Genomic DNA, 22,585 nt, shown 5'->3' with positions numbered 1-22,585 from the left:
GTTCCACTATAATAGGTATGTATGTTCAATTTTATAGTGTCTCAGTTTACTTCATACATAGAAACGCCAAGAACTCTAATATATTAAACTATAAATATATAACATGGTACGTAGTTTGATGCAGTTGAGAGTTTCAGCTAACGTTGTCTTTGCCGTGAATTAACATAACGAACATCACAGAGGAGATTAACAAGATAATTATTTCAGCAAACAAATACTACTTCGGTGTATTAAGAAACTTTAAATCCGGCCTATTATCTCGCCAAACTTGAAGTGCGTTTTTAAGACACTCGTAAAGCCTGTGCTCATTTATGCTTTCGAAAACTGGACACTTACCTACTCTGCGAAATGTACAAGAACAAAACATTTTTGAAAGAAAAATTCCTTGGCATGTTTATAAGTCGATTAGAGGACATCAATTGGAGGAGAAAATACAATGCTGAGATCTTCACTCGGTACAAAGAATGCAGCACAGTTCAATCAATCACAATTGGGAGATTTCCCTGGCTAAGTCATATGACCATAAACTGGCAAACAACATAATATCGAGCAATCCAATATGACACAGAAGAAGACAGGCCAAAAATTTGCCACCATGACAGCTGTATACGTCAGTGCCAAACTGAAAAGTATCCACTAAGTATAGGGACAGGTAGAGAGAGTTGTTGGAGGAAGCCAGGGCTCACCCTGGGTCGTCATGCATCTGATGATCTATGTGAGTTACTGTGCCACAATCATTCTCACAGATATTTCGGGCATGGGGTTCACCTACATATTTCTTTTTACAAACAATATATTATAATTACAATATATCATATTCTGGAGCATGATAAACCTGGATGAATCCTGGTTTACTCCAACAGCACTATCTGTTTTCATTGAAGATATAGAAAGAATTCATTTTTTTACAATGTTCGTTCCTATGAAGATCATATGGGCATCCGCACAGTGGAATTTATATTGACAATTTTTCGTCTCTACGAGAAATGGATGTTAACCACTTGTTTAACCTATTAGGTCCTTACTCTGGGTCCAAGTATACATTAAAAAACAACATGTGATTTGCTAGACCTAAGACCCACAACATTATAGGCTGATAAGTTACCTATAATACGTTATAAGAAAAGAGAATTATAAGAATGAAAAGAGTTTATGTAACAATAAAAAATCGGCAAACTAGATTAAAAATATTTGGTGATATTTTTTAAATGTCAATAATTGCCTATGTTAATCATTTTATTAGATATTACCTTTTTGCGTTAGACTTGTCCGTTGTGTTGATATGAATTAATGACTGTTTAAATAATTTTAAATGAACAGTGTTAAGATTGCCTCATCCCACTGTGCCAGTCACTTGCCGCTAATTTGAATAAATGGATTTTCATTAAGGGGCTGCCTTGGGTCATTATTTCAATGAGTTACTGCCACTGCCATCTAACGGTCATTTTCATTATTATTTCATTTCAATTAGGCGCTGCCAACAGCAAACTGTTTAGCAAGCAGAGATTTTAATGAAAAGCGACAGGCAATTTAAGAGTTGATTTATTTTTAGATACCCAACATGCTCAGTAATTTATTTACATTGCGAAATAATCATTCAACATTGTATTATATTATTCTATACTGGGAAAGTAAGTACTATGTTAAAAATGTTTTATGTTTTATGTGGGATCTACACTAAACATATTATATGTAAATCGTGATTGTTAATTTTTCATTTTTTCAGTGCTGCAAGCTTTATTATTAAGGCCAATACTTGAAATCTTTACCGCAGGGGTTATCGTGGCACACTAGTAACACGGTGGAATCAAGTTTAAGTCCACCAGCTAATAGTATATCACTTTGTTTTACGTAAACTCATTCTAAATAAGTGTTGAACAGACATCCGACTTCCGACAAACAACCCCCAGTAATAATGTGTTTTTTCCAAATATAGTTGTTATAGCACGGTTTGACCAGGCTGTTATAATTAGTCCAAAATTAGTAACTTAACAGTATGACGTTTGAAATGAGAGTTTCGTTATATTGGCTAGATGCTCAATATATGTTGGATACTGAATAGACATTTGTTGTACTTGCGATGTATTCACACGGACAAGGATTAGGGGAGAATCCCGTAATCAACAAATGTTACACAAAAGCATTATAATTATTGACCCCAAGATGCTTACATCACAATTCATATTATTACTTCCTCCAAAATTGTGGGAACATAGTTAGTTCTTAAAATTACACAATAAATCTAATGTATAATCGATACTTAATCTAAAAGGTACCTATACTTTCTTTTTTTTCCGACCATGTCCGATTCTAATAAGAGCATATGGCCCTCCACGAAGTGGAGGTTTGTATTAACAGATTGATACTGTCCATACTCTGACTCAAACACATATTGAAAAACAATATGTGTATTTGTCAGACCCAGGATTCGTACCTGGGACCTACGACATTATAGGCCGACGCCTAAGCCTTCCAATATAACATATTAATTACTGTGGAAATTTGCTCAGTTATCATATTATATCTAATAGTATTTCATAACACAGTATTTAAATATCAACTTAATTATTATTGTACTTTTTCCATTTTATTTTTATCAAATAACTTAGAATCGACATTTCTAATTAATAACTGCAAATTAGTGTTTTCAAACATTTTCATTTCGCAGCCCTCTTAATATAAAAAAAAAATATCACAGTGCCCTAAACTATCAGGAACTAGTAAAATAAATAACCCTGTGATGAAATTGTAGTTTCTCAAAATTTGCAATCAAACTAGACACATCTACCCTCATTTCCTTTAGACAGATAAGGGGATGTGAAGTCATTTCCAATTCAGACTCCTTGCGCCATAAAGGAAAAGCAATGTGACGTATTTTAATTGTGTGTAATGCAACCAAAGCATGCGAATCTATGATTGTTGGCATATTCAATTAAAATTACTGATATTATTTCAATTTTCGAATGTCCCTGGGTGCTAAACTAAAAGGCTTTGAAAATCCATTAAACAAGATTCTAAACCACGATTAATTCTCAAGATCTCATTCTCATGTGTTTTGTTGAGATTTATCTGGTAAAAGCTGCAAACACAAATTATTATGAGTAAGTATTCCAGTTTATTCTGAAAAGTGTTGCCGTATTCGAAATTGTTATTTTCTCTCACAAATAATGAGAAGTCACATGAGGCGAAATGAACCAACTGACTGTAACCAGTTCGTTCAAATATAATTCGGGCTGTACCGATTATGCTTTTATGCTAAGTGGTTGAAATGGTCATTGCATTTCATTATTTTTTTTTCATTGCTAACCGATTTGTTTTTGATAATTTATTTGATGTTATACTACTCTCTCTGTCACTTGACCTTTTTCATTAATTCAAATTTCATCTGAAAAACAAGGTATAAACAAGTATTCCATGTTAAATCTTATGCCGGGTCCACACTGGCAACATGTCGCGCGGCAACCTCGTTAAATTTTACGATAATTATCATAATTGCTTAAGAAATTTTACGATAATTATCATACTTATCGTAGAATTTAACGAGGTTGTCGCGCGACATGTTTCCAGTGTGGTCCCGGCATTACATTCACATTTTTAGGTCTCGGGGAATAATGGACCGATAAATCCCTAATTCCAGATGTTTTAAAATCTTTCGAATTCACACATAAAACATATATTATACAGTGGTAGGATACCCACTATCTCGAAATGTCGAGAAACGAAAATCAACTTTACTTATAATTTCTCGAAATTCTCGTTCACTCTAACTACATATTCCTATTATTTGATCAAAATGTTTGCGATAACTGTGGATACTGTAGATTGTAACCGACTTAAGCCATTCACTCTAAGGATATTTTTTTTACAATTCATTCCAGTCTCGTTTTCAAATGATCGCAAAAAATATATGTAATTAATGGCGATTAGTTTCAGTATTTCACTATACTTTAATAACATCACAGTCGTGTGTAATGGTTATAAATGCTTAAAAAATGGTAAAAATATGATGTGAATCGAAAAAAAAAATCTTGGATGTAACTTAAATATTTGAAAGTGAAGCCGAAAATGGGTTTACCAATGATTAAGTTTGCTACAAGTCATTTTCCATGCATATTTATTTGTACAAAGTTTCAAGTACAAAGAGATTGATTTGATTTTTTTATACGATGTACCTACATATTGTGTTTTACATACCTACCATCATTGTGTATGTTTAAATGTAGGATCACAAATATGATATGTGAGTAAGTCGAAACGTGAAAACGGTCCTCTATTTCACTATTTTAGTTACAAACAATGCTGCTAACTCAAAAAATAAGTATTAAGTATTAATATTTGTGTTATAGTTACAAATTCAACCATACTATCGCTATTAAGTACTATAATATGAATAGTTCATATCTATCCAATGAATAATACTTATAGTCTATAATTTGAATGTCATTATTAAAATTTTGACACTTCGTTTCAAATTTTCACGTAATTATTGTTTTTTCAGAGATTTCGACGTAACCACTATGGAATATACCTAATATTATTTGAGTAAACTGACGTAAAAATAATGACGCACTTATTTGATTTTCAATAAGAGTTTTGGTTATGGAAATTCTCGATTGTTCAGGTTCGGAAATATTTTCAATTCGAGACCTGGTTTGGTACGATGATAAAATTAGGCCGCGTTTCGAAGTGAAATGCATCATACGAATTTAGGTCACAACATTAATATACTAAACAGTATAAAATGTGACCTTCCCTCAGAACAGCTAAAGCAAATATTTATATGGAAAGCGGCATTTAATAATATTTGCAATTGATTTGTATTTATACGCATCGTGTCATATTGACAACATCTCACTGAGATCCGCAGTATATTAATGACATGCCAGTTCGGTCATGTCCTGTTTAGCTACAATATAAAAAAAATATAAGATTAACATTATAAATAGATTCGGATTTTATCAAAACTACTCTTGGCTCTTGATTTCAACAGACCCGCCCCAAGGTAATTCATCAACCCAAATTTAAAATCCCAACGATTTTTCCTACGGTGACAAATTTTCGAACAACAAAATTAATTCAACAATTTTGACTTTTGGTCGACTCGGAGGATATCTCTGTAAAGTTCGAGCGGTCACTAACTTTTGAAAGAAATTATAATTTGACAGATTTTTTGACCGCTCTCTAAATTTAACCGATCTTCTTGCAATGCACATTTTGCACGTGTGAATAATGCTTTCAAAATATGGGGACTTTCTCTCTCTTTGGGACCCATTATTTCGTCTTAACCGTATGTGTATATCTATTTTCATAACTGTTTCCTCCAGAGATGTGAAAATATCATGTACCTATAATATATGAAAATATGAGTATTTTTTCCCCAAAGCACCACCAGATCACTACATAGGCCAATACTTTGTTGTGATACCTACCTATTGGTACGAAACTTGTACGTATGCAGTTCGCCGTAGCACACTTAACCGTGAAATGTTGTATGTACCTATCGTAAATATATGGGCGTATATTAAAGAGCGGCCAACCTCTTTGGGTCGTATAGTACTGACATAAAACGCATCTCTAAATAAAAAAAGCCAACAGCAAACAAATTTTGAAAATAACCGATATAAGTACAGGATTATTTGTTAGGTGAGGTTTTCATTCTTGAATTCATGAATTTTGCCAAAATCAGCTATGAAAATTGAATTAATGTTCATATTGAATCTAATAAAATTGGAGACCGTATAGTATACGGCCATCTCTTTCCGATAAGAAAGCTCACGGCGAACCGTGCCACAGTGAAATGTTGTATGTACAATTTACATGTAACCTTAAATGTATACCTACATCGAATTGTGTAATTTGGCCACATCAAATAATGTTGTTATCGTGAAGTGGTCGCCTTAATAAATTTGAATGCTACTTTGAAATAATAAATGGAATGGAATTAAATTGCGTAGGTAATTTCCATTGTGATTTTTAACTCTACCACACTTTGAATTGGCTGATTTGATTAAAATGCTATATTTGGAATCTATTACTGCAATGTCTCACATAAATAACAATTGAAAAGTGGTTTCCGCCTAAACTGGATATGTTAGGGAGACTACAAGACACCAAAAAAGGGTGACCAAATATTTGAAATAACCATCATTCGTTTATTTAAATTTCGACCGATGTCATACTATCGTCACATTGTTTGGTGTACATTAGATCTTTGTCAATAGTCTCGCTCCTTCTTATGCCGTATCAGAACCCCATACATCCGCCGAATGATAATATCAAGCCTTTCATGTAGTAGAAAATATCTATACTTATAGACTGAAATGATCGACTAAGCCGGATCGCACATCTAAACTCGTGTCGACTGCACCGCGACGAATATGTCTATATGATTTTGTTGGTATTCATAAAACACATGTAACTTAATGTACCTCCGCACCACAGAACAGATAAATAATTATAAATGTAAAAGTCATCGCCATGGACCAAATTTTTGAAACAGGGTAGTTTATGACCTGTAAGATTGAAAGCACGTTACATTAACGTAGATGCATATTATGAAACACACGTAACTATTGAAAATAGCATATTCTTCGACACGTGTTTAAGTTTATTTCATATTATTCCACACTCGAGATGTGTAGCCCGTTATACCACACCCAGTAGGGTAAGCCAGTTTCCATTAATTTTGTGTTCTTTGCACCGCACATAGCTCGAATGTAACATTTTAGTTTTGAAAAAAACACCCGGTGTTTCAAGCAACGGATTTCACTCGACATGAGGCGCATGTATAATATCAAAACGTCGCATCGCCACATGTTCAGAAACTGCATTTTAATTCGTTTCAGCTAGTCATGTAACGTCACTAAACTTTCTCGATACACCCAGCTTGTACGCACGGAAGACAAATTTATGACATTACCCCAGTCGAGGCGATTTTCAATGTGCGACCTGGCTTTCCCAATACCCGCAGTAATAATTTTGAGCTTAGCTTAGGTAAATTGTGTGGTACGAATTACACGTCCTTTCCAAGACTTCAAGACCAAAACACGTATCATACATAATCAATAATCATAATATGCCATTGTCAATTATATGTTGTCCAAATGTGATTTTTGTTTAACTTTATGTCCCGTTGATACTTTTTAATACCACCTCACCCGATCCGTGGTTGGTGTAATCGCATTTGGCGCTTGCTCCGGAGTTGTCCGGTTTTAACCGGTCATTCGTTCTCATGCCTCATGCCTCACAGACGTGCCTAGCCTTAAAATTGCATTAGCTACATTTACTTAGATTGTTTTTCCCACTCGGCTCGCTCCGCTCTTGTATTCCGATCGACAGTTTTCGTTCGAACTTTAGCCGAAGCGGGTGGGCTTTTTCAAATTTATATATTGTGTTCGAATAGTATTCTTTATTATCGTGTTCATAGATGTTCGGAAATTGGCAACATTAAATTAATTTATTGTGTTATAAAAAATAACGTTATTCGTACAAAAGTGTGTTTTAAAATTGAAACACGAGTGTAAGAAAGAAATAATGTTGTTTATTTATGTTTTAATACTGGACATTTAAATGTTGTGTATTGCTTTATTTGGATTCGATATTTTATATTTTTATGATTTTTTCACAACGGCAATTGTGTCTTTATTTATTCTATCACAGATATTATAAATTACACAGCTATTAAAAATCGAATGCACTTAATAAAATCGTAGTAGATAATTTTATTGCACCAGGAAAATAAAAAGTATATTTTGGCGTCGACTTGTAATTAAAATTCAATTAATTTAATGTCATGGTCCAATAATACTGAGTAGACATTTATTATAAAACTAATTCTAAATTCAAAAATCGCGCTCATCGTTACATAACGTAAATATTCAGTGTTGCCGTATGCGTATACATAGGCTTAGGCAGCAGCGGTTCGAACGAGTTTCAAACCAGATTCCCATACGGTGTTGTAATAAATTTTCCACAATGTTCCAAAACAAGGAAAACGCATCAAACAGTAAAGTTGGCATCGCTTTGTTATTGTGAATATTTTGGGAGGACAACAATTAATAGGAGACCTATGATTCAAATGCGTTCAAAATAGAAACCTGATTATAATTTTCCATTGACAATATTCAAAAAACGAGGAAATGCATCGAATAGTAAATTGTTGTTTTCAAGGAAAGATTATAATAATATGTCTGTAAATTGCACTCAATTCCCAGAAACAAACAAAATATTGACTGATTTTTATTTAAAAACCTGTATACTATTTATGCCTAAATTAATAACAATATTTTAAACGAAGTCACGAGACCTCCTTTTCTAAAAAATATACAATTTTTTGCCTACGTATAATAGGTAGTACCTATATTAATTTTATTGTTATGTGGGGCTATTTTTATAATTCATCAAACCGGTTAACGAAATTTGCCGGACCAGAGATTTGCAACTGGTGACCCAACTCATTTTGAATAAAATAAAACACAAAATGAAGTACATACAGACTAATCAATACCGCTTATTTCAATATTAGTCCGGACCAGTTTCGACAGTGTCAAGTAGTTGATGATGTATCTTTAAAGCACACGAAACTGGTCCTGACTAATATTAAAAATAAGTGAAATTAGTATTTCATATTTTTTTATTTCATTAATACATACAATGCATTTCCACCAAGAATTGACATTTCACACTATAAAATAAAAAAACAGAAAATATCAATATTAAATAAACTTAATTGGTATATATTTATTTTCTTATTACGTATACCCTTATTTTCGTCAGGAAAGTCTAGACATACAATGTATTTCCACCAAGAATTGACATTTCACACTATAAAATAAAATTAAAAAAAAAACAGAATATATCAATATTAAATAAACTTATTTATTTTCTTATTACGTATACGCTTATTTTCGTCAAGAAAGTCTAGATTGGTTGCCAATAAATTTAAAAATAATAGGTCGATATTATTTATATAACTTATCGATAGATATATAACACAGTTTATCTTATCACGTTTTTATATCTCGTTAGATTTACAATTAAAGCTTAGTTTGTATTATACCTACTCATTTTTAATAAGTCTCTTTAGAATACTAAAACTACAAACATTTGTACGCGTGTTTCATCGGATTTGTCAGATTATCAAATACGATTCTTTCAAACTCCTCTAAAAACCATTCTAGCCACGGCTTGGCGCTGATGATTACGTCGTTGTAGACTAAGAAGTGAATCGGCATATCTGTAAATCTTCAAAAATTACTCCGCACAATGTAAAATAGTCCGGTCAGATTAGATTAATGTCTCAGCAATCAAAATTATATGTGAATCAAAAAAAATAGTTGCATAGATAGATAGTTGAATATTATCTCGAACCACACCTACTATACATATAAAAAGCTGTTTTCGTTTCTTAGATATTTTATACCCAAACGTTTGATATTTCATTTCACATGACTTCTTACAAACCACTGGAAACTTCGAAAATTTAACAAAATACTATACAATATACCTAGTAGAATTTACGCCTTTCAAAATATATTTTTTCATATTTGATTGACACAGCTGTCGTTTTATGTATCACTTCAGCAAACTTCTTAAGAATGTTATAATTAACCATAATTAAATTTGTCATAATACGGCTGTAGAATGGTTGTACATCGCTGTATAAAATGGCGCCTCTGCTTCAACAAAACATGTGATTCCATTTCATTCATTAGTTTGACAGTTTAATTGTTTGTTATTGTACGGTTCTTGATGATGATTCTTCAACTATGTTCGGAAATTTTTAATCAAAATCAATATAAACGATTTGCATCGCTGTCATTTACAATCATTAAAGATTTATAAATAAAACAAATGTGTAACAACAAAGTATGCACTACTTTCGGATGACGTTTTACCTAGATATTAGCAATATTATTATATAGGTATTTAAGTATAAGTCATTAAGTCATTTGTCGCTATTTTAGCCAATAAATAAATTCATAATAAAAACAATAAATTGCCAACTTGTTGCATATATATTTTTTCCAATTGCACAATTATATCGATAAAAATCACATGTGGAGCTACCCATTCTGGCTAATTGCGAACAATATAGATAGTATTCTGAGTTGCTTGAAGAATCTTATTCCGGGTCCACACTGGCAACATGTCGCGCGACAACCTCGTTAAATTTTACGATAATTAACATACTTCTCGTAAAATTTAACGAGGTTGTCGCGCGACATGTTACCAGTGTGGACCCGGCATTATGCCGTGTCCACACTGGCAACCTCATTAAATTTCACGATAATTATCAAAATTTGTTTAATCGAAATTTAATGAGCTTGCCAGCAACTTGTTGCCAACCCTCCATATAAAGTTAAGGTTTTATCAATAATTAATGTACTTACATTAATTAACTAATTTATCTTATTTTAAAGACTCCCTTCTTCTTATGTGGTAGTATAAATTACACCACCACAATAATATTTTAATATCAAATGCTTCTAAATTAATTTAAGTATTTCTTAAATTTACGAATTGATTCCGATCCATGAAATTTTCCAATTTGATTCCTGTCTCTTTAATTCGATCACTCTATTATTCATTGCCAGGACCTTACGTATCTCTAAATCCGTCTAGTATTGACCAGCCGTAACTGGAAATCTCCAATTTTGGGTTTATCCGGCTACAAATAAATAGTATTAATATGACATTATTATTGAGGTTAGGGCCCTGTTGTTCGCGCATCTGTTTATCTTGAGGCGCCGCCGGTTTCCGGATTATACCGGAGGAAGCCAACTCAAGCCGATTCCAAGCTGAACGCAAATCCGCTGTAAATACTTTACTGCTAAACAATTCTTTTCCTCGTAATGTATCTACAATCTATCTAACGTGATTGTATGCATATTTAATAACATAGGTGTCACAGAGGTATCATTCGTTTTGGGTTACATTTTTAAACATTTGAACAAACTACTTAAGTATTACTATTTTCTTGTATATGACGACATTTGAAGTAATTTTATTTCCACGCATAAGTAATTCTATATGCACCAATACGTAAACGACTAATTTAAAATATAAGTTTTTTTAGTAAATGCCTGGATTTACTGCAACTATTTAAAAGAAAAAGAAAAAAAATCTGATCGGAATCGAAAAGGTACATCCTGAAACATGATTTTTTCCAGATGCAAAATAGAATTCGTAGTTTTCCTCCTAATCAACCTTCGTAAAAAGGTTTCTTTAGAGTTTAGACACCCTTGCATTGTATGTATAATATGTTCATGCGTTCACTTTTATAGCGATAGCGAATGGTTATTGACCATTTTTGTGTTTTATTGGCTCTAAAAATATCTACTGACTATCTATTCTATTTTTACGTCAAACAAGCAATACACAAATTTATTTATTTATTATCAATAGTCCAATTTTAAACATTAATTATATTTACAGTTAAATCCAAACAGAAGTTAAAAGTTTAACAATATTATGAAAGTGTGTGAAAGTGAATAATAAAAAAAAATTAAAATCATGTATCTAAAATATGCAACAAGAAATCTTTTCTTAGCATTCTATCCCTAACTGGATTTAAAATATGCGCTAATCAGTCGGGAAAAACATAATAATATATACGTTTGTTTTTTTAATTATTGCCGTGTATCAATAATGTATCTACAATATACAACAAGATATCTATATTTGAAATCACTGCAATACAGTTAAGAACAGTTGACAGAAGATTCGGCTTTAGTTTATTGACTACTAGAACGAAGACATATTTGAAGAATATTTTATTTTAATCAATATTAAAAATATTTCCGGTATTTCGTCTATGTTATTAAAAGAAGCATTAAATAATTGCATATCTCCATAATATACTCGCTGGTTCTAGTGATATAATAGAGGTAGCAAAAATTGCAGTCCAAATCATATCTAGCATGAAGTGTTGCGCAAAGCAACTACGAGGCATAGAAAGGTATTTCGATGGACATAACGAAATGATTCTGAAGATTCGAATAATGAGACTTGTGAAATGACAGGAGATAAACATTTCGAAAAAGATTTATATTGAATATCTTTTCGAAATACACAATACCGTGAATGGATTTAATATATTATATTGAAAATGACTGTACAGAGAGTTGTATAAATTGAAGTGAAATTTGATTATTATTATAAGACGGCGGATACATAAAATAAATTGCATATTTACAAGAAAGACAATTAAAGATATGTTATATTAATTTCTGGTACCTAAAAATGTGTTACCAAATGTCATGTGCCGTGAGATGTCCCAGGCAGAAGAGGCCACGAATGATGCCTGCGTCGCATAGAATCAGGAGGACAACTATGTTTTATCTCAGAAGAAAGTTCGTAATATTATTAGACATAATATCGTCTTGTTTCTGCTATAATTCCTATGTATTTTGTTGCCTACGTCATCTTTTTTTATTTGTACAATCTACCAACTGCAAACAATGCTTTGGATAATATCTTCTATATAATATTATGTTCCTAGCAAATCTTCTTCCACAATGTGTTCCAAATTGTACATTCTTTGATGTGACAAAATATTAGAGCTGCAACTTTATTGGTTACAAAGAAATGTTAAAAAATATCTGCATTTGACCAAAAAAGTTGATATGGCAAAAAGAAGATAACAATAAAACTTTATAATATAAATGATTATATGGGATGCTAATTCCGCTTATTTTCTTATCAAATACTTTAAAATATCTTATAAACTAACTTGTCAGACTGATTTTGAAACTTTGTTTTTGCTCTCCTGTAAAATTGTGTAAACAGCAGTAATAACCGTTTGCCATCACAGTACCGAATTTACTGACACAATTATTACAATGGATATTATATTGTTTTTTTAAGGGACATGTTTTTTTACTACAAACACAAAGCTCATTTTATCTTTATAGTATATTACAAAGAAATGCGTGTGTGAAAATACTTTTTCGTAAAATTGGACACATACTTATTATGTTATTGCAGAACCAACCAATAGTAATTTTCTCATTTTGAAACTAAAAAATAATCAAAATAATGTTCCAGCCTAGATATGATTCTATAGTAACATCAGTTTATTATATGAAAATATTAAAAATTGATTTTTTGCAAAATAATATCTCCTCTAATCTTGGGATTATAAATTCTGTCATTGATAGTAATCCTTAGCTTATAATATGAATTTTATGTGAAAAAAGCAACATAGCAATTTATTATTATTTCTTACCTTCTTTCCATTCAGGACTGAGAATGAGGAAAATCAATGAAGTTGTTTTTGCAGTTAAGTCACACTATAGCTTATTACTTATGTAGGAATATTTTTTTATTTCTTTGTACAGTGGCGGATCAGGAGGTGCTCCTGCAAGACCTTCAGCTCCCTCTTCTGCTTCTCCACCACGCGTAGAACATGGACTGCACCAACTCGGTAGGTGTATATATATATTTTTTAATTATTTATTCAATTGTTGTCTCTGTGTGTTGTTTTATTAATCTTTTCTTGAATCGCAAAACCAAAACTATTACCCGGATCTGGGTCGCAGTTCTAAAAGGTTTAAAAAAATCTGATTTACAAGACCATTAGGTATCACATACATAAAATACATTTTTACAGGTAACTGGATATATTTTATACCTATTTACACTTATTTGTAAACACACGAAAATTAGTCATAAAAAATATTCTCAGATTAATGTGTGTTAAAAATCAATTTTATGTAATAACCTCACAAAATAAAAATACATACAGTATGTACAGACCCTCTAGTTATATTTGTTATATTATTATTATTAATATTTTATTGTATTTGGTTTTTTTTTCAGTTCTACCAACACAGCTCAATGAAGTGAAACTTCAACAAACCTTGTCCAGAGTGAACTCACAGTTAGTTTCCAATATCACTTATTATCTTATTAAGTCAATTTAAAGTTGTTTATGTCTCTCTTTTTAAAGTCAGTAAAAAATAATTTTGTTCTCTATTGTGGGTACTGAGAGTTTTTAAATAAATTTAATTTTTTACAATATACTAATTTTTGCTGTTATTTTTTTCAGTGGATCATCGCTTGACTGTGACGAAGAATTGGTTTGCAGAGCTGGTTTACCAATTTCGCCTGATAGCCCTCTTGATCATTGCGAGGTATGGAATATTTTATATCCCACTAAGTGCCGAGCCACACCGGGCGACTCTGGTCTCGAGACCAGTCGCCGAGACCAGACCGATGCATGTAGTTATATGGACCATGCCACACCTGGTCGCCCAGTAGTCGCGCAAGCAATAAAGTCGGGCGATCAGTAAAATCTCGTTCTTGCGCTCGGTCTGGTCTCGCGGTCTCTTTGGTCGGGCGACCGGTAGCGATGTATGAAAACATATAGCTATGTATTGAGTGCTGCCACACCGGGCGATTAGTCACGGGCAGCCACGCCATTATATTTATTATTTTTTGCATACTTGCGTAGGTATGTACATTCATTTTTATTATTTATTGACTGCCTTGGTCGCCTGCAAGTCGCTGGCAGCCACGCTGCGTAGAGAACGTATTTTTTTGCATACTTGCGTGTACATTCATTATTATTTTTATTATTGGCTGCCTCTCTGGTCGCCGGCAAGTCGCCCGAGTAAATCGCACGAGGAGACCAGTCGCGCGACTGGTCTCGAGACCAGTCGCGCGACTGGTCTCGAGACCAGAGTCGCCCGGTGTGGCTCGGCTCTAAATTATAAATGAAACTACATGGAAACTATCATAATATGCAAAAGAAAGAGAGATAAATCTGAAAAATTGAATAATGTGTTGAGTATTCCAAATGTACCTACTGCTGTATTAGTAAATTTCACACAGAAACATTCCGTCCATATTATACAAAGTTGTCCAAAATTTAATAATTTTTTGAGTCTACTAAAAGCAGTGAATTTGGACTTATCTCCTTTTTCCATTTGCAAACAGCCATATTAATAATATATTATGTCATTATAGACTTATCATTTAAAATCTCAGGAATAACTGAGAGAGAAGATGGGTACAGAGGTCGGTCGTCGCTAAAAGAATTTCCAGTGTTAGTAATATAAGATATGGAATAGGACATGGAATTAAAAAATTGTTTTATTATATAAAATTTTATATTATTTTCAGGTTCAGCTTGGCTGTCTAACTGAGAGTTCCACGGCAGCAGAAACCAAAGCCTGGCTTTCCAGAAATAGATTCGCAGAACATATCTCCACTTTTGCCAATTTTTCTGGAGCTGATTTAATGAGGTATACTTTCTGTTATATATTCTAGAATATTATGATGAACAGTAAAAGTAAAAACAGCTTGTTTGCTGTGAGAATTGTAATGACAGGTAACTTTATTCAGTTGGTAGGACTGATGCCCATAGACAAAATAAAATAATTGTGTATGTTGTTAAGAGTAAATATTATATGGCTATAATAAGTATGTAATAATATAATAATGCACCTAGTAATAGTTATACTATTCCAACAAATTCTTTCCTATTTGCGCAATTCAATTTATTTTATTTTACAAACAAAAAGTTAAAACAATAAACAAGGATATATGAATGAGTTATTTAATAAATATTATTCAATAGTTTCATGGAACATCGTTGACATTGTAGGTAGAATACAAATGATAACATATCTTTTACATAATATATATTATTTAATTTACTGAAGTTGTGAATTGTATTTTTTTCAGACTTTCAAGGGATGATTTAACTCAAATTTGCAATTTGGCCGATGGCATCAGATTGTATTATGCGCTACATTCAGAGTAAGTAATTTATCAGCTATCTTAATTATTATAATTTGTAAAAAATTTTTCACTTTTGCTATTTATCCGCTAAACAATTGGTCGGTTCCATTCGCCAGATTCAAAGTTCACGTTGATTGAAAAAACAATGTAACTTAGACCAATCTAAGGGGTTTCAATTTGTGAACTATGAAATAAACAATAATCGCAATACCCTCTACTCCACAATGGACGTCTTAATATTGAATAAATCATACTAGTTCGTAAGTATCTAATTTTACACAGATTGTAAATATTTTATTTAACCCGGCCGGCGCCGATGTCACACACCTTGTACAAATCGGCCAAATTCGCAATGCGCATGTGTATAAATCGATGTCACCGCGTCCATATTTATCATACGGGACTGATTTTTTCACGTAAATTTGGCCTGATTTGTCCTTCTCCTGCCACCTATGACATATTTTAAAAGCATTGGTTCTAAATATAAAATAATCACCAAAGTTTCGAACCAATTCGTACGGCCAAGTTTTGCCGGTCGACAGAAATCAGTTTGAACTGCGCGCCGCGACTGCGCAGTATACGACAGACTTTCAACCGAGCGGGCCATTGCGCGGGATTGTATTTATCGCATACAAGTTGAATATTTACCGCAATCGTTGATAAATACTTTTTTTGCTGTCTGGTGTACTTATCACATTAAAACTGGCATGATTAACTATTGAACGTATGATTTTATTTTACCGCGATTTTTAAAATACTTTTTGTACTGTCTACCGTGTCCCATTTTAGTGAATGTGAAAATTAATACTGATATCAATAACTATTGTGTGTGAGTTTAATGGTTTCTGTGATTTGGCGTTCCCTAATACTGTAGTTAAACATTTTAAAAACATTTCATAGTTTTATAGTGCGTAAATATGGAGGAAGAAAATGTGCGTACTAATGAGGAATTGGACTCAGATTATGATATGTCGGAAGAGGAATTGGAACAGCATGAGACTGATCATGACGTCGACGATACGGACTCTGACGAGCCAATTGAATTTTTGCGGTCGTGGAGAACTGGCCCGTATATTCCAATAGTTCACGAATTCAATGATTGTCGATCTGGCGTGACATCGAACGACTTGAACGAATCCTCTCCCGAATGTCTTTTCTTTGAACATTTTTTGAATAAAAATATAATGTCGGAAATAGTGAACCAAACGAATACATTTTTTAACCATTCGTACAGTGCGGGAGACCTTGGACCGAAATCGCGATCACACAATTGGACAGACACGTCAGTGCCGGAGTTGTATACATTTTTTGCCGTATCAATGCTGATGACTCGAAATAAGCACACGTCGATAGAGGAACATTGGAGTACCGATCCTTACCTGCATGCAGACATTTTTGGGAAAATAATGGCTAGAAATCGATACCAACTTATTTTACAAATGCTTCATTTTTCTGATCCTAGTGTGACCGCCTCAAATGATAGACTAGCTAAAATTAGATTACTGTTAGAACACACAAGAACAATTTTTAGGGAAACGATGATACCGTATCAGAATCTTTGCATAGATGAGAGCATAATCGTGTTTAAGGGTAGATTAATTTTTAAACAATTCATTCCTTCCAAAAGACATCGATTTGGAATAAAAATGTTTGTGATGTGTGACGTAATGACAGGATATATTATTGACTTTATAATTTATTGTGGGGAAGGGACTGACATACAAGACAATGAAAATCTCGGTATTTCCGGTGCGGTAGTGACAACGCTAATGAAAGACTACATCGGGAAAGGTCACACCTTATGGTGTGATAACTGGTATTCGAGTCCGGCGCTTTTTAAATACCTTCACTCTCACAAAACGAATGCTTGCGGTACAGTGAGAAAAAATCGTAAAGATATGCCAGAGTTCAGCAAACTGAAAAAGGGAGATACCGAGTCTAAGTACAATAGTCCACTTTTGGCTCTGAAATGGCACGATAGGAGGGATGTTCACATGCTATCCACCCTCCACGATGCATCATTTGGACCAACGGGAAAAGTGAACTATAGAACTGGCGAAAACATCGAAAAACCAAAATGTGTTATAGATTATAACAAAAATATGGGTACGGTAGATAAGTCCGACATGATGCTTAGCAACTTGTCGTGTATGAGAAAGTCGATCAAGTGGTATAAAAAGGTCGCATTCCACATGATCGACTTATATTTATTAAATGCTTTTTATTTATATAAATTTATTAAATGTGACAAAAAAACATTGGGCGATTTTCAACTCTGTGTAATAAAACAATTAGTGAACAAATATTGTGTGAGAATTTCAAATGCACCCCTGCCCAAGCCGACAGCGTCAACTAGCGATAATCCCGTACGATTATTGCCCAAAAGTGCAACGGGACATTTGCCAGAATACATTTTACCGACACAAAATACCGATAAGCCTAGAAGGAGATGTTTCGTATGCGGGAATTCTAAAAAAAATCCGAAAAAAACAAAACTCTCTCGCTATATGTGCCCAACGTGTGATGTTGCGTTATGTCTGTCACCTTGCTTTAAAATATATCACACGTCAAAAGAATTTTAAAATAGGTTTATTATTGTATTTGTTTTTTTTTTAATATCTGAGTTCGTGTTAATTTATCAATAATATTCAATAAGTTAAGTGTTTGTGTAGTTTAAATATATTAAAAGGGTCCCCTTTATATTTGTTTACGACTCAACCCGAAGACATTAATATGTGATTTATCGATATGCACTTGAAAATTAGTAACACTTCAATTCGTGGGAACGTAATGCACAAGTGTCGAAATAGTACACACCGCGCAGAGCTCTAACTATTGGCTACAAAATGGCGTCTTACGGTGAGTTCTTTCAAATTTGGATAGCATTCGTTTGTTCGAGTGTTTCTGATATTATAACTGATTTATTACGGTTTTTTAGTGTGTCGAAATTATTTTAATGGTTTTGGGTTCTCGACTGGAGCTGTGACATATTTTTTATTGCTTTTTTTAGTATAGAACAAAGACGATAATGAAATTCATGCGTAGTTATGGTGCGTCATACGATTTTTGAGGCAGGTGCCGGGTTAACTATCTACATATACACAAATATGACTACTATTGTAGCAAGTTTGAAAACTAACCACATTTTGTATAATGGTTCATGTTTTTTAGGTCTTTTGACTTTCTCATTTTCTAAAAATGCATTTGTATTTAACAGACGAACACCAGCACGACTGACCCTATATGCCCGGAGAGCAGGGGAAAAACCCTACAGCGCTCTCTACCTGAGATCCTGCCATGCTGCTGAACTCAAGAGGAAACTCTTACCGCTTCTTCAGGTAAAATATATCTAAGTATATCATATTTATATAGGTTTATCTTTAAGCATATTCAAGTCACAGAATCCTCTTACTAATACTTGCCCTACTTCTATGAGAACATTAGTTACACAACCATAAAAGTGGCATGAAGGTCTGAATGATTTGTTTGTTATATTCATGTGTCAGTAACATCAGCCTAGATCAGCACTGCTGATTGAAGTTGTTCCGTAGTAGCTCCTTCCACTATTATTTGTTTATAGGTTTTCATTTTTTCTTTGCTTCAATGTGTATTGAAAGAAAAATCTTTCAATCTTTGTTTATGAAAAACTCTTGCCATATCTATGGGCCAATCAGGGCCAGAAACAATTGGAAGAAAAGATTCAATATTGATTTCTACTGTGTATGACAATTGCATGTGAAAAGAAAACAGAGATGGTCTAAAATCATTATTTTTCAGAAGAGCCAAAAGAAAATTATATTTCGGATAATTTTGTGTGGAAACTCTTATGTTTTTGTGTGAAGTTTAATTCAGTGACAGAGGTTGATTCAATCGGTCATTTTTCTCATTTAGCATTAGGTATATGCAATATGGTTACACCTTTTAAAACATTGTCAAATGGAGGTATTATTGTATGCCTTAGACACCAAATTAATGAACCCATCTATGATGTATATTGTTGCCAAACGATCTGTGTGATGGCAATATTTATGCACTTACAAAATTTAATGCAAAAAATAACTTGAAATCATTCCTTCAACAGGACGGCATAAACGGAACGATGTGCGACATTACGACAGTATTCGTGGCCGGCCCCAACGGGATCCGTGTCCACCTCACCGATGAAGTCATTCACAACTTCAAGAATGACTCCCTCTTCAGACTGGAACCGGTCGATGGAGGAGTGCTCATGAAGCCTGCTTAAAAGCATCTGAAGACTGTCATTATATACTCATGTATATTTGAATGATTCAATGTTATATGTCAATAATCACAAATGTAGCATTGACCTAAGACTAAATACTGACATGAAGTGTGAATATGGAATCGTAGAAAAGGTATGTTTACATATATTAGTAATCTGCCCATTGCTAGGTTTGCATTGAATGAAGTGCAGCACATTGTATTAGACTGGGTGAAACGGTATATATATATATGTTTACTGTATGCTTCAAAATTGAAATGAGGGTGAAAACAGTGTTGCACAACTGTATTACAATTATAGTACTAGGTGCAACACCGAGTGGAATAAAAGAACATTCTTAGCTCTAAGTGTATTTGATTGCAGCTAAACTTGATATAGTGAATTCAGGCCACTTAATGAAGTCTAACGTATTCCAAACAAACGTTATTAATGTTTATAATAATCGCTTTACTACAATGAACAATGACATCCTTCTTTTGTGACACTACAGCCTAGAGTTGACAATGGCCAACTAATGCAGACTTCTTCATTCTACTCTGAATTTTGCCCTCTCACAGCACTCATGAATCTTTCTGGATACCATCGAACTGCCGAGGCCATGGTCTTTACACTCCGTGTCCTTTCTGGTCCACTAAATGTGAATCGTTTTATCGGTGTTTACGTGTTAGGTCACCAAGCCATCGCAGATGTCGGGCTTAATTAAATCTGATAATGCCTAGCCCATCAAAGAATTTATGAAGCCAATGATTATAAAGATGTTGATTAATCTCACAGTCACAGATCTTACCAAATATTTCTCGCAAGTTTTCGACATATTCGTTACCTAGTTCTGGGAACATATTCGATTATTCGGCGGATAATATTCAGACAGTATATTAAGGACTCGTGCAAATACAATTGATTTTGCATTGTGTGTCCAATGCTTTGTGTTTTATTAATTTGTTTTTATTGACAGTGCAAGATCACTTCGTCAATTTTATTTTACATTGACCAATGCCAAAAGATGGAAATACAAATGACACACAACTTTGTAAAAATTCTATTAAAAATAGGTCTACTGGTCTATATGTCAAAGCAGACAAAGATTGAGTAACGTTTGTCTAATTGGAACTTGTTTTACCTACCAGTAAAACCTTCCTGTTAATTAAAGTGTAAACGGGGAAAGATATTAATCCACGCCACTTTGAGGAGGTTTTAGGTAGGATTAAAAATAAGTCAAATTTTATATCTTTTCTACAAATTAAACTCCAAAATGTGATGTCGATAAAAACCTCATTAATCGAATTCTGAAAAAGATTATCTATTTTTAGTACACTAGAAAAAGTTTAACTTTGCCTTAACAATGTATAAAAAGTGATATAAAGATATGAGTAAAAATGTTATTATTATTCATTTTTTGCACGTACTTGATAATAGTACCATTTTAAAAAGAATAGAATTAGTAAAAATTAATTAAAACTTATTCACTGTATATTTTGTTATGTGTAATTTACTTAAATGGTGCTTGTTGTTTTAGGTAAATAAAAATTATAATAACTATTCAGATACATAGTGTTGTTTAGTTAAAAGACAAATTGAGCTTAAAGTGTTAAAAAATATTTTTGAAGAAATATTCTTATAATTATATTAATAATACAAGAAATATTATGTATTTTCTTAGGTTCTTTAGGTCATTAAAAATAAATTGTTAATGATAATGAATATTATTGTACTGTATGTAATTAAAACCAAGGTAGCTAAATATTATTCATTTATGCATTTAACTGAAATAGAATGAAAATTCTTGTTTTTCAACATTCTGATTTATTTTTAAATATGTGCAATAACGAGGTAATATGTATAAAGGTGGAATTCCACGAGTGGAGTACGCACTCGACAAATATATGTCAATTGCAGATAATTGACAACTCGTGAGAAAAGGTGTACTCGTAAAAATGTTGCTTACTTGTCTTTTCCCACGAGTTATCGGTGATTATTGACACGAGTCAAAAAACCGTGAATAATTTCATGACTTGGCCATAAATATTTCCCAAATTGGAATTTATTCACTTGTGCACTTCTACGGATGCACAATTATTGTTTCAAAGAACTCTCTCGTATAAAAATTCAAATGTAAGTTAGGGATTCGTGGGATTCCGCCGTAAGACAGCAAGGTAATAAGCATTATTGAGTGGCATTAATCATATATTGTGATATAAGATAGTAGTTGGCATACAGTTAACTGGGGAAGTTGGCTGAATACTAGTGTCCAGTTATTAACCAAAGCAATTGTAGATGGGTCCCGCAAAAGTTACATTATGTTTCACTCAAATTATGTTTATTAGTTTATCTTAACTTGGTTAAGACTATAATGATGTAATATATGACATACTGTAGGGTGTAGAGACCAGAGCAGGAAACAAAAGGGTATGTTGGCGAACTGTCATTTCAAATCTCATCTTTGCCAACTTACCCTTTACTTTGATAATAGATAAAATGGTAATTAGACATATATAAATTGCCTTTAAAAAACTAATGCTATATATGTATTTCAGATAAAACAGTAAACGCTCATTACCATGCCAATGTATTCCATAATATTTGATTTAATAAACG

General features: G+C 33.0%; 1 protein-coding gene across 3 annotated transcripts in view; it reads left to right on the top strand.

Annotated features, from left to right (window-relative positions):
• Positions 1 to 21,415, top strand: part of gem (transcription factor CP2 like gemini) — a 126,526-nt gene extending 105,111 nt beyond the window's left edge. For all 3 annotated transcript variants that reach the window (XM_085942938.1, XM_085942940.1, XM_085942939.1), the window contains 7 exons: positions 13,341 to 13,426; positions 13,822 to 13,882; positions 14,051 to 14,135; positions 15,127 to 15,248; positions 15,691 to 15,765; positions 18,965 to 19,085; positions 19,829 to 21,415. In XM_085942938.1, the coding sequence (XP_085799064.1) occupies positions 13,341 to 13,426; positions 13,822 to 13,882; positions 14,051 to 14,135; positions 15,127 to 15,248; positions 15,691 to 15,765; positions 18,965 to 19,085; positions 19,829 to 19,990 (712 nt within the window). In that variant the 3' untranslated portion in view covers positions 19,991 to 21,415. The remainder of the gene's footprint in view (positions 1 to 13,340; positions 13,427 to 13,821; positions 13,883 to 14,050; positions 14,136 to 15,126; positions 15,249 to 15,690; positions 15,766 to 18,964; positions 19,086 to 19,828) is intronic.
• Positions 21,416 to 22,585: the final 1,170 nt, after the last annotated feature.

The sequence above is a fragment of the Rhyacophila brunnea genome, unplaced genomic scaffold (assembly GCF_057557595.1).
Source record: "Rhyacophila brunnea isolate RB1 unplaced genomic scaffold, BYU_Rbru_1.0 scaffold_15, whole genome shotgun sequence".
In the NCBI taxonomy this organism is placed as follows: Eukaryota; Metazoa; Arthropoda; class Insecta; order Trichoptera; family Rhyacophilidae; genus Rhyacophila; species Rhyacophila brunnea.
This window is presented reverse-complemented; position numbering and strand designations above follow the sequence as displayed.